The following is a 16,551-nucleotide window of genomic DNA, read 5'->3' on the forward strand; positions in this document are numbered from 1 at the left end:
AATTCTTTTCTTTAAGAAACAAAACTAAAGTTTGAAAGCAAACACTTTGTAAGTAAATATATATCTGTACACTGTAACGGGAATCAAGAAAGTAAGAACTGTGTTAGGATGGTAAAAGGAGCTACTTCCACTAGTATAAGTTAAACAGCATAATTTGTGGAGGGTAGTTGCATAATATGCACATTATGGAACGGCAAAAATACAGAAAGATATAATACACTGGTGTACTATTATAAAAAAAACAAATAAACAATGCTTGGAGGGCAAATCAAGGCCAAGATATCTTTGGGTGACTAGATGTAGTACCATTTCAGAAATCATGATACCTAGTCTAATATAGATTAATGGTAATGCCTTCTGTAAAACTCAGGTCCTACAATACCAACAAATCTGTCAGTTTTGGAGTTTTTTATTATTTACAGCTAGAAGTTGCAATAACTGAAATCAACAAAACAAAATATTAAAATAAACATGTTAGTAATAACAAGGAAGTTAAAACTATTTGGATATATAAAAAATTGAAAGTTTCCAAACATTAATAAAAAACATAAATTTAAAACAAAAAAAATGATCTTTAATATTTGTTAAAGATGTGTCACAACAAAATTTTGGAAATTTCACTAGCTAAAACAATCATACAATTTTTTGAAAGCCAAAATTACATGCTGGTACTATTTAAGTTTGTACTAAGTTTTGTGGAATTAGGTTATGTATTTCCACAGTAAAAAGCAAAAACCAAGGGATACCAGAATTTTGGAAATTTCACAACCTAAAATATGACAGACAAACTATATAAAATGATATAATTTTTTTAAGGCCAAAACTACACATAAGCAGTATTTATCAAGTTTGTACTGAGTTTTATTCAATTAGGTTATATTTCCATTGTAAGAAGTAAAAAAGCAAGGAATATCAGAGACATTCCAGCAGTTCTGGAAAGATTAATCTTTACATCAACAAGCTGTTCTAAAAGGTGAGCAAGCCAATAATCATAGAGATAAAGATCACAAGATAAATGATGGCCTTCTATATGATCACTAGAGCAGTCAAATTTCTCTCCTCAGACAGTCATATAATTTCTACAAATATCTTCTTCCTCATGCAAATGTTTTATTGAGTCAAATATTTAAGTGTCCAGATTTGACATCAGACATTGCACGACTTGTTCCTGAGTATATTTATTCTAGCCAGTTACTTGACTTGAATACTTAATGAGAAAGTCCAGGTCTTTCTTCATAATCCCATTCATTATTATTAAAGGTTTCTATTTCCCCTCACTGCAAGTGACCTGTGCTTATACTTTTGGTCATCAGAGTGACACTTTACTGAATCAAACTCATTTTTCAGCATTTACTTGATCACAAACAGCTCTACTCTTCTCTCAGATAAGATCCCATCAACCCACTATGTTAACAGCTCCTTCACCCTATTTTTGATGCAAGATAAGGTAGCTAGATGGACTTCATCCTCCATCAGCACATCTAGATGACAGTGACTAGTTGCAACATTCTATTCCATTTATCAACAAGTTTAGGTGCCCTATAAAGACCTCCAGATTACAAGACACAGAGCAAACCTCAGTTACTTGTATGCCCTGCATTTTCTCATGTTATAAAGTTGCAAAATTCAGTTTTTCCACAAATAAGCAAGTAGCAACTGGATGTAAACTGTGTATAAGCCCTTTTGCACATGTAACTTAAGGCTGACTTCCAGGAGAGGGCTTCTCCAAGATCTGGATCATAACTTCCTTTCCTTATACTCATGAACTCCTTGGTATGGAAAGTGTTACCTCTAACTTTCATCAAAGTTTAAACTTGTATTCTATGAAGATTACACAAGGAACAAATCAAAGTCCACAGAAATGCACTGAACAAATTATGTGATCATGGTATCAAAGTTTCAACCTTACTACCTACTCTGTGATTTTATTAAAGCTTAGAGCTGTAAGCTCTCTAATTAGAGAATTGGCAGAAAATGTGTTACAGAGTTAAACTCAATTCCGACTTTACAGAACTATGAAATAAGATGGACATCAAATTTGATTGTCGACAAACATTTCTGCTCAATGAAGAACCATACTCATTAGAAGAAAGACAGATGAACTTATTTTGAGATTTATGTGAAGTAAAAAAGCATCTGGATAAGGGTCTGATCTGAATGAATTGAAGGAATCATCCACTATAAAACTATCTGAACAGGGTCAAATCACCTGGTTATCTCACCAGCAAAAATAAGGAAAGCAGTCATCACGTATTTCCAAACATCTATACAACAGATGTTACTAGAGGTTATATCAGTGTACATCTCAAGAATCTTCCAGAAACATATTTCACAGGAAAATTGAAATATAGTAAAGATACTTGACAGGTTGTGACTATCTAATAATAAAAACTTTCTAAAGATGGTATTTTCTGTGAACTACATACCCAACATGGGGGCCAAACACAGGAAATTGTTTAAAAAACTGTAGCATTTAATTACTGAAAAATATTTATCTTTTTAAACTAAAAAAAAAAAAAACAGGTATGTTTACACAAAGATCATTCATTGAAACTCTTAAATCCTATTATTAGTTTTTAACAATGGTTAACTGTTGAAACAGTTGTAAGAACAAACACAAAACAATTTATAGACAGTTTAGTAAAAGTATTATAATGTGCACTATAGGAATGCTTTTTACTACGAATATACAGGGTGTAAGTATGTTTAAATTCTGTCCATTTTGACTTAATCTGTACTCTCCCCAAGTATAGGAAAAAAAATCATTTCAGTTTATTTCAGGGTATGCTTTATAAAATGCTTCTACAGTGTGACTATTATGTTTTGTACAATGTTGAGTCATAGAATATTAAATTTTGATATTTACAAGTGATTGTTGCTGAAGTGTTTTATAACATTCCACATGAAAAATAACTGAAATGTTTAGAAAAGTTAATATACATTTTTTAAGAGTACAGTAAGTATTTTCTTCAATGCACTGTGAGTATTAATCCACCGACTGCTGATTTATCATATAGTGTGTGGTATACCTGTGGCAGTTAACTACAAGTGTCATATACAGTGTACAGCTTGAAAGATTCCACACACTTATAGAGCAGTCACAATCAATAGGTTAATTTCAAAATCACACCTGTCTCTTTATAAGGTACATTTATGTTTTAATAGTGCATCCTTTGTGCAACTTTCTCTTCAATCCTCTTGCTCCGAGGGTTTAATAATAAGTATGTCATGACATTTATGGATTTAAAAACATGGCATCAAAATGTAGTTAAATCAAATTTTCACATTACATAAGTTTTAATTTATTAATTTCAAAAGGAAATATTTCAAAAAAATTTTAATAAACATTTGTATGCACATGGTGACATTTGTTCACAAAACTTCCTCATTCTCTGTTTTTCATCACACCTCTCTGATGTTTTGAGTTTAGTGTAAATTATTCATTATAGTATATATATCAAGGTATACCATAATTTTCATAGCTTTCAATCTTCTTTATTTATAAAGATAAGAATAAAAAATCAAACTCACTTGCCACACCCACCAATCATATTCTTTTTTTCATAAATTGCCAGTAACTCTTACTGATGTTTTTTATTATTTTATTTATAACCAACAGAAAATTTTAATTTTCTTATTTTACCTACAGACTGAAAGTTGTTATCTCAAGTTCAGATTGAGTAGCTAAAGGATTTATTTATGTTACTACATTTTAATAAATAATTATGTAGTTTTGTTCCTCTAGCTTTTGTAAAGGTATATCTTTGATTTGACAGCTTTTTTGTTTTTTTTATTATTATTATTCAAAATATTATGCCTCTTTCACCACTTTTCATTACAACTATTTAGTCATTGTTACTAAAAACTTCAATAATTAATTTTTATTTACTGGATTAACAGGTTTGAATCCAAAATAATAACTATTAAGACAAGATTCACTTAAGTTCTAAAACTTCACAATTATCAGACTTGTTTTTTTGGTTTTAAAACCTGTTGTAACAATTGTTATTGTACAAGATAATTTCCAAATTCAAAAAAAAAAAAAGACAAATGTATTTTCTAACAATTTGTTTTCTTCCTCACTCAGGTGTAATTATAAAAAACTGTATATTATATTATTAGGGTAAATAAAAAGGGTTTCTTTATAAAATATCTTCTCAACTGGTTAAGTTTATCCAAATATTTTTATTTTTTATTAATACTTTATTATTTTATGCACTGCTAAAATTTACAGTTTCATATGCTGTTTTTTAAATTATTTTCTTCAAAAACTCACACTATGTAAAGTTTAGATTTCTAAATTAATTAGTTGTTTTTTTAATGAGTTAATATTATACAGTGATTTTGAGGTGCAATTCCAAAGATGTTGAGTTGCTAAGTACTGTACATTTGTTATCTGAAGATCAATAAATTGAACTAAAAACTATAAAACAAATTGCTCTTTTATATATATATTGTATTTTCTAACACTTTATATATATATATATATATATATGCTTTTAAATTCTTCTACAAAACATTTTATTCTGTACCTGATGATACTTTTCCTAGCAGTAGGATGGTCACAATAAATAATGTATTTGTGAAATGTACAATTCTCTTGTTTTTCCTCAATTCTGAAATTATAGAATTTTATCAAGTACCTATGGTTTCAAGCATCAATTGTATGAAACTTTGTAGATAGATGTATAATGTTGCACAATAAAGGAAAAAGTTCTTGATACAAAATTAATTTTAATCCTACAAATTCTACCTGAAGTTCATACTCATACTTTTAATATATAACTTTAATACAGTAATTAGGATTGTGTTATTCTAATGCACAGCAATTCATCTTACACATAACAGTAGTAATGAAAATAATCACAGTAATGGCAGAAAATATATCACAGAGTAAAAACTGATTTTCATATAGTAACTGACAGAATTAGGGGAAGAGACTGAACAAAGTTGGTAGCAAAAAATATGAAATTTATTACTGAACAATAAAACAAACAAGTTAGAAACATCAGAATTTTTCTCCTGGTGAGTGGCCTGTATTAGAAAAGCTCAATTAAAATGCAGAGAGAGCTAACCACTATAGAGAACTAATAGGAACATCTGCCTCTGACTGCATGCTTTATTAATGTTACTATTGGTCATTTTGTAAGTGAAAATATGGAAGTTAATTGGGTATCAGAAGATTACCCAATAGTTAACATTATATCCAAAACCTTCACAAACTGTTTAACAATCAATTTCTATGGCAAAATTTAACACAAGGAAGTACATTTGATACTAAGAATTAATGACTCAGAATAATGCTCATCTAGGAGAGAATGAATTTAGCCATTTTTCAAAACCAATTCTCAACCTTTTACTAAATACAAGCTAAAATACATGTAGATGTGGAAAATTTTGATAAATTTTGTGAAATAAGAAAGGTTGACTTGTATAAACAAAAAGGAAAAATAATCATTATACTTTAGTATGCCTGCATACTACAAAGTTAACAAACTGCCCACCCCTGATCTACAGTCAACTGAAACTACAAATCAAAATCCTAATACATGAGAGAAGAGAATATCATATTTTGTGTTATTTTGCAAAGAAACTAAAATATATAATAGTTTGTTAAAACAATAAATAAGTGACAAAGACAAAAAGATTCATCCAGGTATTTTGTATGGTGTTCCAAAGGTACATGTAAAAAATGCAGTCCTATTAGACCTAAAGGTTCTTCTACAATTACATATTATCATGTAGTTGGTTTTTATGATCAAGTTTCTTCAACACTATACACATAAGAAATACACCATAAGAGATAGTTTGATGAAAATGTTTATTGTAAATTTTCTATCCACAAAAATTCCTTTGGAAGAGACAATGCAACAACAGATATTTATAAAAGACAACATTATAATAAAGTTTATAAAATGTTTTCAAAAGTTACTGAGATATACTACCAAAGGATCTAATTTTTTTATTTCACAACTTTGTATATAATAAAACACATGAAGATGCAATGGAATCAGGTTTGTATCATCACCTGCCAGCGTGTTTCTTTGCTACTATGAAAAACAGTGGTGGGGAAATTGTTGAGTTTCAAACAAACATATTACTGGAGATATTATACTTTTTGAAAGTATGGAAAGAGGTAAATGAGGCCACTGTGTTTGATTCAATACAAAATCAATATTTCAGCAAAATAAAAAGATATGAGGTTCTTATTTTATATTCTAGTTTGTCAGCATTGGTTAATTTGGGTTCCTAATTTCTACAAAACTATAGACTTAGTATTTTGATGTAAAAAACATCTAATTTTATTACTGTTGCATTCAACATACCAAATGACTCACTAAATTATACATTTAGGTGGGTTTTTTAACATTTACCTTTAAATTAAGAAATTAACTCATATAATATTACAGTTTGAATTGTAATCTACAATTTGATCTCAAACTTATTGACATAAATTCATAAAATAGTAGTTCACTAAAATTTTTAATGCAAGTTAACAAACACGATGACAAGGCCTTTCACCTGTGACACATCGAGAAAGCGTTAAACGTAAAAATAATCAGGTTTCATATCCAAGGACAAAAACAGATAAAAAACATCACACTCGAAAACATCTAATTTTGTATATGAATTTATATTTTCTAGATATAATTCTACACATAATGAGTTAAACACCAGATGTCAAGAGATAAAGAAAATTGCATGTAAATTTGATGGCTAATTATAATTCCTTTATTCTTATCCACACCCTCAGTAAACATGACCTAGAAACACATTACAGCTCACATAAGATTCTTGCTAGGGAAGCAATAAATTAAAGGTTTACAAATAAAAAAATGCCTTTTAACAAATAGATCTGAGTCACAGATCAACGAAGCAATTTACTGTAGCCATACCTGTAGTAACATTGTCAAACATTTTAGTGAAAGCTTTGATAGGACAAGAGTGGTATATTTGTTAATACTGAAGTCCTTTACCTTTGTCCTTGCTTTTAATCTTTCTTTAGCATCAATACTTGCTGGACTTTTTGGTATTCTTGCCTTTTGCTCTTGACACCATGGGATATGTCTATCAGCTGCACGTTCATTAAAGTAACGCCCACAAGAAGGACATTCTACATAACCTGTGAAAGTCAATTATAAAAAATAAAAACATAGACTACATCCGTTGGTAATTTAGAAATTAATAAACTATTTATCAACCCAATAACAATTTACAATTGAAGACAACAACCTTAATGAAGCAGTAGGAAGTAAATATATATTTGATAGTTCAAAACACTGATCATCCAGTCCATCAAAGTTACACCCACAATGAAAGCATAAATGCTTGTATTTAACAACAAACACCACACAACGACCACCAAAGACTACATTTTCATGATATACCAGTTCTCATTATCTCTGTGAAGTTCAAAATAGGCAGTGTTATACAATGTAATTTTATACTGATTTAAACTATATTTTAAATGTTTTATTTCAGATGTCAGCTACAGGGTGCTTGATATTAATTTCATGTAAGTTCATAAAAGTATCATAGAATGCCCAGAAAGATTACATGTTGTCAAGACTTTGATAACTTTAACTAATATTCATAAGGTATATAGCTATAAATATGAGCAATTGGTAATGAAGTAGTAGTTAGTTCAGTGATTGAGAAATTAGTAAAATATTCATTATGTGCAAAGAAATTAGTAAAATATTCATTAAATGCAAGCTGTTCACTGAGATCAGATTGACTGAGTAAAGAAAGTTATTCAGAAAGAAACAGTGCATCTATAAATTATTAAGTTTGTTAAAGGCTGGTTGGTTGGCATTTATTGATGCAAAGCAATTAGGTTATTTGTGCAAAACAACAAATAAAAAATAAAAGTAAAATTATTAAAATATGTAAAAAGGAATCATGTAAAACAAAGTCCAATTTTCAAATTCAAAACTTAAATAGAGTTAAAAGGGCCAATAGCACTTGAAAAGCTAAAAACACAACTGAAGTGGATAGTGTCACAATTCACAATGATGCTGTTCAACAGCAAGGGTGAACCAATGGTAAAAATATATCTAAAATGGTGCCATCACTCATGATTGTAAAAACAGCATGACAGTAAAATGTGGGCTATTGTGACTCAAGTGTCACACAGACCATGCACTGATGCATTAGTCCCAGATTAAAAAAAAAAGTTAAAAACTGTGAACAATGGGTAACTTAACTGTGACAACTTAATCCTTCCAGAAACAAGATGGCCAGAGGGCAATAGAAGGTTTGATCTGGAAAAGTTTGTTATCATGTTGCTCACTCCAAGTCAACTGCAAACTGGTGCAGAGCAGAGCCTTGAATACAAGAATAGTCCATGTATGAAACAGCCACAGTCATGATAGCATCAGAGCAGGTGAACTTAGCCACGATGTTAGTGAACTCATTCCTGTGAATATCAATGTGGCCCAGTATCCAAAAGAACTGGATAGAAATGGATGATAAAAGAGAAATGTGCCAGTCAATTTTGAATATTGGTGAGAAAAGGGTGAGAACAAATGTGAAGTGATTCCAGGGCCACTATAGAGCTAAGTTAGTTGGTATAGATAGTACAATTCAAGTATTGCTTAGTTTCTATGTGACATACAGTTTGGCAGTAAACACAGAAACTGTAGAGAGGATTCTGTGCACAACCACCTATCCACAACAATTCATGGCAGAGCCTACAGTCACATGATTTGGAACCATCGGTATAAATGGGAATGGAAAGATGTTCAGCAAATAAAAGACAATACTTCCAACTGGGAGTATCAGATTTCCCAGATGACTCAAAGCAAGGTCACACTTGGGGATGGTAATAAACCATGGTGGGATGGGCTGATCAGTGGATACAGCCAGGTCATCTAAGGACAGATCCAATTCATTCAACTGCAGCTGAATATGAAGGCCAAAAGTAACAATGGCAGATCATCTGTTCTGGAAAAGCATGACCCACTGAGGAAGGAAAACACAACCCCAGGTAGAATGCTATGGTATGGATTTAAGATTTGAAGCATACAGTAAAGATAGTTGCAAATGGCAGAGGTATAGAGGAGGTTCATGAGAGTTAGTGTACAAACTCTGGACTGGAGAAGCATGGAAAGTCCATATTCAGAACTGAAGCCCCTGATGGTAAACAGGGTCCAATATCTTCAATGCAGAACCATATACCAGAGACCCATGGTCCAGTTTTGATCAAATGAGGGTATAATAGACCTTTAGCACAGAACATTGATCTGCTCCCAAAAACTGGAACAGAGGGCACACAGGATGTTTAATGCCTTTGTTCATTTGATAAGTAGCTGATTGATGTGTGAAATAAAGGTCAGCTTATGGTCAAAGATAAGCCCCAAGAACTTTGCCTCTGGGACTACAGGAAGTATAACTTCACCAACATGAAATTCAGGGTAGGGGTGAATTCCCTGTTGATGGCAAAAGTGGATGCAAACAGTTTTAGAGCGAGATTAGGTAAATCAACTTGCTGTGATCCACGTCAGTAAACAACTGAGGGCAGACTGTAGCCTCATGCCTGATGGCTGACACAAGATGTGGAAGTCGCAGATACAGAGTCCATTTGCAACTGAACAGTGGAGTTGTCTTGTCCACTGATGGCATTAATCTTTATAATGAAAAGTGTGACACTTAAGACACAGTCCTGAGGGACTCCAAGTTCCTGTGGAAAGAATGGGAAAGTGTTGAAACCACACAGATTGAGAATCACCAGTCCATTAAAAATATTTAGTGAAAATGAATAAATGAGTGGAGGTCTTGAAGGATGCCATACCTCCATGTAGTATCATAAACTTTTTCAAAGTAAAAAAATTAAAGAAACAAGATGTTGTCACTTGAGAAAGGCTTCCTTGTTTGACATTTTAAGTTGAATCATGTGGTCCATTGTTGAGCACTGTCATCAGAAACCATGCAGGGTGGGTAAGAGGAGGTTGTTTAATTCAAGGAACAAAACAAAATGAGCATAATCCATCCTCTAATATCTTATAAAGAGATTTTGTCAAAGCAACTGGATGGTAGTTTGAAGGAATCTTGAGATCATTACCAAGCTTATAAAAAGGGAGGACAATAGCATGGTGGTAAGCATCAGGAAAAACATTCTCCTGCCAGATCCAGTTAAAAACAACCAAAAGAATAGCAAACAAGGTAGGAGAGAGATTGCACAGCATCTCGTAGTGAACATCATCAGGTCCAACCGATGTACTGCCAGATGGATGAAAAGCAAGCTTGATTTCCACTAGTGTAAAGAGATGAGTATAGTCATAGAGACAATCAGCCCAAAAAGAAAGAGACAACTGCACTGCCCGAGTCTTGATGGCTAAGCAAGTAGGCGATGAGGCAGAAGTGCTAGATGCATGAGAAAAGCTTTTGCTGGGGTATCAGCAGCTTCCTGGCCACCAGAGAGCATGATCAAAAGAGGGAAGAAAGTATACTGCCCACTGACCTTCCATATCTTGTCCTATATGACTTTGGAACTGGTGGTAGAAGAGATGCTAGTTGTGAACTTAATCCAAGATCCCTTCTGGGTTTGACATCTTACCTACCAAGCATGCACATGGGCTTGCTGGAAAAAAAGCAGTTTAAAAGTGTGGAATACCTATGAAAGGTATCCCAGGTCTATTTTTGAGTCTTCAGTGGCACATGGCAGGCAGGATTCCACCACGGACAAGGATACCTTGGAAAACGTGTAAAGGTTTTAGAAATAGATTGAGCAGCTACTTGGACAAAACAATCAGTTATTCTGCCACACAACTGTCTATTGATGGCTTACAGACAACAGCAGGGTCAAGTTCCAAGAGAGCAGTGAAAGAGGGCTAGTTGGCCTGGTCCAGCTTCCACTGTGACACGTGGGTTGCATGGCATCGACCATAGCCATTCTTCCTGAAAATGATCACTGCCCTGTAAGTTACTGTTAACCCTCCAAGAGAAATGCAAGAAACGTGAAGGGAAGCAGATAGAGAGATCAACAACAGTAAAATCAAATTGATTAGAAGTTTTCAGGGGTATGGTATGCTGATTCCCTCACTTAAGTATGAGACAGATTGATCAGTATATACCCAAACACCATAGGAGGAAGGCAAAAGAAATATCGTTAGAAATCTCATTTATAAAATAAGGAAGGATTAGGTAAATCAGAGATAGGGGAAATGGATAAACATCACAAACCTTAAGACACAAAATCAGTAAAGACCAAATTAGACCTTGGTGATACCTCAGGCTGGGAATGAGAAGGAACGGAATCTCTGAAGGTGGAAACAAATGCTCAAAGTGTGCATCATTCTGCACAGGTTCAGCTGACTCAAGAAGAGCATGAGTGATCCTCAATGTATAAAAACTGACAGATTCATCATTGAGTTGCCCACATTTGAGGCCTGAGAAAAATGCTAGGCACTCTTGTGACCTCTAATGTGGTTACAGGAACTTCAGAATTCTTTGTACAAAAAAAGGTTCACAAAATCTGAGTGCAGAAATATGTGACAAGAATGAAGTGATAAATATTAATGTATGAATTAGTGGAATGAATGAAAATAAATTAAAATAAACCACTTCATGTGAAGAAAAAATCATTTGTTACACTGGAAGCATTAAACACACAAAAGAGTTTATCTTAACTCAAATACTGCTGAATGAAAAGTGACAGTTTGGTAGAGGGAGCCACATGCATCATGTAAGCATATCATGTTACTACTGTTTAAGAAGTGACATGAGAAACATAATAATTCCAACAGGGGATGTGGAAGGCTTGCAGTATGCATAAAGAAAACGTTTGCATATAAGGGGTAGCATTGAACAAGAATAGATAATCTTGTGAGAAAAGGAGAAAGTACTGTATCTAAAAGGTTGTTTTACTAAGCATAATACCTCCTTTAAAGGAACTCATTACTAATATTAAGGGTATTTGAAATGTTTCATATCATGCTTAACCATCACTCAATGGGCTCTGTTAATTTAACTGACTTTTTAACTCTTAAATTGACCAAAATTTTCATACTATAACTTTCAATATGTAAGCTTTTACATGCAAGGGAGACATCAGCTAAAACTAACAGTGACATTCAGAACATTAGAAAAGAGAGTATCTGTGTCAAAAGTAGTGAACTGAACTGTAAAGAACCTATTCAATTGAGCAACAGATTTCAGCTCTTGACTAATGTTGACAAGGAACTATTTGAGAAGGGAAAGCAAAAGGAATAGAGAAGGATATAAATTACAAACTTAAAGAGTTTATAGTTATAAGTGATTCCTCAACATGGCATATGGAAAGAATAACCTGTTGAGTAAAGAGAGAGGAAAGAGTTAGATTATGCTAACCTGGGGCACAAATAGAAGACATAATTGATAGAGCGAGATATATAATGAAGAGTGGCAACAATGCAGTTTTTGTTGTGCAAGTCAGGCCTAACAGTATAGGGAAGAATAAGTCAAAGAAGCTGATTAATAAGTATAAGGCATTAATAAAAGAATTTAAAGATAAAGCCCATAAATTTACTCTGTCTGGGATACTGTCTAGAATTAACTGGGGAGATGAAGTTTGGAATAGGTAACTAGGGCTAAATGCTAGACTGAAAGTAATATGTAAGAATGAACAGGTTAGCTGGTTGGACTTGTGGAATCAGTTCAGTGGGAGGAGGGAAGTTTACAGAATGGATGGTTTACAAATAAGTAGAAAAGGGTCTGGCATATTTGTAAGGGCTATTACCTCAGCTGCAAGGGAAGTTTTATGCTAGGACTAGATACTGGTGAGGGCAAAAATAAACTAAATAAAACAAACTGAAGTGTATAAGAGAGTTTAGCATAGGAAATTAATAAAAAATGTAATTACAAGGATAGACTTAATTGTTACTACTGTAATGCTAGTACTATAAAAAATAAAATACATGATTTTAGGGCACTTGTAGGAACAGAAGATTTTGATATATTGGGAAAAACAGAAACATGGTTATATATTACTTAATAGGGACAGAGTATTAAAGAGAGAAAGAGGAGTAGCTGTGTGTGTAAATTGGGTTACATCCTACTAAAGTTGAGAATATTAAAGGTAATAGCAAGGAGATAGAATCCATTTGAGTTTCTGTTAGTGGATATCAAGGGAAAAAGCTCTTAGTTGGAATTTGTTACAGACCACCAGATGAAACTGATGAAATTCGTGAGATCAAGATTTTAGCTGTTACTGAAGTTATAATTATGGGTGATTTTAATTTTGGACATACTGATTGAGAAATACTTGAGTCAAACCATGAAGAATAAAGGTTTCTGCAAACTGTTCAACATGCATTTCTACATCAATTGGTCAAGCAACCTACTAAGAATAAAGCTATTTTAAATTTATTGTTAACTTTTAATACAGAAATGGTCGAGAAGGTGGAAAGTGTGGAACACCAAGGTAGATGTGATTATTGCTGTATTAGGTTTGATGTTTTGCTGCATATAAAATTAGGAATAATGTTTTGATTAAAAATTTTTAAAAAACTAAGTTTGAAGGAATGCAACAAGAATTATCTGTTGTGAATTGAGCAAGTGAGTTATTTAGAGATGCTGAGTAAATGTCGAAAATGTTTAAAGAAAATGTTTTTTAATATTTGAAACAAATATATTCCTTACAGAAAGAAAAGCATCATGAATTTAAGAGATCTAAATTGACTGGTATTGTACGAGATCAAGAAAGTTGATGAAACAGGACATTAGGACATTCAAAAGGATGTATGAAAAAAATTTGTTTGAAAACAAAAATTAATAGTAAGGATTTTTTTAAAGTACACTAAATGCAAACAAAATATTAGGATGGGGATAGTATCCTTGAGGGGTGATAAAGGAAGGCTTGTATCTGATGATTATGAAATGGTTAGGTTATTAAATTCCACTTTTTTTAGCTTTAACTCAATAGTGAATGAGTAACAACAGACCAGAAATTAGCTAATGTCACTCTTATCTTGAATGGAGGTAACAGAAGTTCTCCCAGTAATTACAGGCCTATTATACTTAAATCAATTGTAGAGAAAGTTTTGGAAAGTATGATAAAAAAATACTTTGCAAAGTCATTTAACAAAGTTTTGAATTTTATCTGGTAGTCAACATGGTTTCACTAAAGGAAACTCTTACAGCACAAATCTTTTTACATGTTTTGAAAATATTACTGTATATGAAAAAAAGGGTAATGGTATAGATTTGGTGTATCTTGATCTTCATAAAACATTTGACAAAGTGCTACATAAAGGGCTTGTAAAAAAAACATATCAATAAATGTTGATGATAAGTTCACTTATTAAATAGACAAGTGGCTTAATGGAAGAAAGCAGAGGGTTATTACAAGTGGAGTTCAGTCAAACTGAATCAATGTTGCACGTGGTGTACCTCAAGGCCCATTCTTATAACGACTGCTCTTTTTGATCTACATTAATGGAACAGAATAAATTGGTTGGTCTTTTGGCATTGTATGGCATAAAGCAACTAAGCCACCTGTGCCAAAAAACTGGTTAGAAAAAAAATAAAGTAAAATTATTAAAATTCATAAAAAGAAATCAAAATAAAACAAAGTTTAATTTTTGAATTAAAAACTTAAATAGCATTAAATCCTATTTTTAAATCTAGTTTACAGCAATAAGGGAGAGAAAGTAAAGTAATACCAGTTTTAAATGTCTCTCTATAGCATAATTTTCATTATTATAACTCATCAGGACGACTAGCAGGTAAGTTAAAACTTACCGTGATATCACGGCCATTTTCTAATTTCATATTGAACTAATTTTACTTAAATTCATCAAAAGAAATCATGTTAAAACACAAAGTCTAACTGATGAATTAAAATTTAATAGCATTAAAAAGGCCAATGGCCTTTAAAAAACTATGTGTAAGGTAGATAATGTCACCATCACCAATGACACTGTCCAATGTTAGGGGGCCCGGCATGGCCTAGCGCGTAAGGCGTGCGACTCATAATCCGAGGGTCGGGTTGGCGCCAGTCGCTAAACATGCTCGCCTCCCAGCCGTGGGGTGTATAATGTGACGGTCAATCCCACTATTCGTTGGTAAAGAGTAGCCCAAGAGTTGGCGGTGGGTGGTGATGACTAGCTGCCTTCCCTCTAGTCTTACACTGCTAAATTAGGGACGGCTAGCACAGATAGCCCTCGAGTAGCTTTGTGCGAAATTCCCAAACAAACAAAACCAATGTTAGGGAAAAGGCTTGGGACAAAACATGTCTAAATAGTGTCTTTAAGAATCGTAATGATCACATGACAGTAAAATGTGGGCTTTTGTAACCTGAGTATCACACAGACCATATATATTTGTGCATCAGTCCCAGAAAAAAGAAAATGATGAGTTAAGAAACTGTAACCAATGTGTAGTCTAGTTATGACAACTTCCTCTTTCCTGTAGAAAAGAATGAGAAAGTGTCAAACCCACACAAACTTGGAATCTCCTGACATTAAAATATTTTTAATAAAATGGCTACATAACCCATATAAGTGGGTCTTGCAAAATATCCACGTAATATCACAAGCCTTCTCAAAGTCAAAGAATATTGATGCACGATATTGTCATTTGAGAAAGGCTTCTGTGATCGATGTTTCATCTCGAGTGGTCCATGGTGGAGTGCTGTCGTCAGAACCCACACTGGGTGGGTAAGAGGAGGTTGTTTGATTCGACGAACCAAACAAGAAGAGCATTAACCATCCTCTATAAGGTCATAAAGAGATAGCTCCTAAAAGCAATTGGACACTAGTTTGAAGGAATCTTGGGATTCTTCCCAGGCTTAGAGAAAAGTAGGACAATAGCCTGGCACCAGGTATAAGGAAAAACATTCTCCTGCCAGATACCATTAAAAACAACCAGAAGAATAGTAAGAGAAGCAGGAGAGAGGTGGTGTATCATCTCATAGTGTATATCATCAGGTCTGACCAGTGTACTGCCAGACCGATGAAAGGCCAGTTTGAGTTTTACCAGTGTAAAGGGGTGATTACAGTCAAAGAAACGATCAGCCCAAAAAGAAATAGACAACAGTTCTGCCTGAGTCTTGATGGCTAAGAAAGTGGGGAATGCTCTGGGTATCAGCTATTTCCTGGCCATGAAAGAGCAAGATCGTAAGAGAGACTGAATTATACTGCCAACTGACCTTTTGAATCTTGTCCCATATAACTTTGTAACTGGTGGTAGAAGAGATGCTGGTCGTGAATTTAATCCAAGATTCCTTCTGGCTTTAATGTCTTACCTGCCTAGCATGTGTACAGGCCTGCTGGAAAGCAATGTGGTTCAAGAGTGTGGGATACCTATGAAAGGTATCCCAGGGTTGTTTTTGAGCTGTCCATGCCATGTGGCAGGTAGAATTCCACCATAAATGAGTATATCATGGAAAATATGTCGAGGTTTTAGAAATACATACAGCAGCTGCTTCTACAATACAGTCAGTTGCTGCTGCCATGCAGTTGTCTGATAGCAGGATCAAGTTCTGCAATAACTGAAAGAGAGCCAGTTGACTTGATCCAGCTTCTACTGGGACACGGGGGGTCAAGTGGCATCAACCACAGCAAGTCTCTC

General features: G+C 33.5%; 1 protein-coding gene across 5 annotated transcripts in view; it reads right to left on the minus strand.

The window, feature by feature from the left end:
- LOC143252914 (uncharacterized) overlaps positions 1-16,551 on the minus strand; it is an 80,261-nt gene that overhangs the window by 35,860 nt on the left and 27,850 nt on the right. For all 5 annotated transcript variants that reach the window (XM_076505762.1, XM_076505763.1, XM_076505764.1 and 2 more), the window contains exon 6: positions 6,978-7,123. In XM_076505762.1, coding sequence (XP_076361877.1) covers positions 6,978-7,123 — 146 coding nt within the window. The remainder of the gene's footprint in view (positions 1-6,977; positions 7,124-16,551) is intronic.

The sequence above is a fragment of the Tachypleus tridentatus genome, chromosome 6, assembly GCF_004210375.1.
Source record: "Tachypleus tridentatus isolate NWPU-2018 chromosome 6, ASM421037v1, whole genome shotgun sequence".
Classification (NCBI taxonomy): Eukaryota; Metazoa; Arthropoda; class Merostomata; order Xiphosura; family Limulidae; genus Tachypleus; species Tachypleus tridentatus.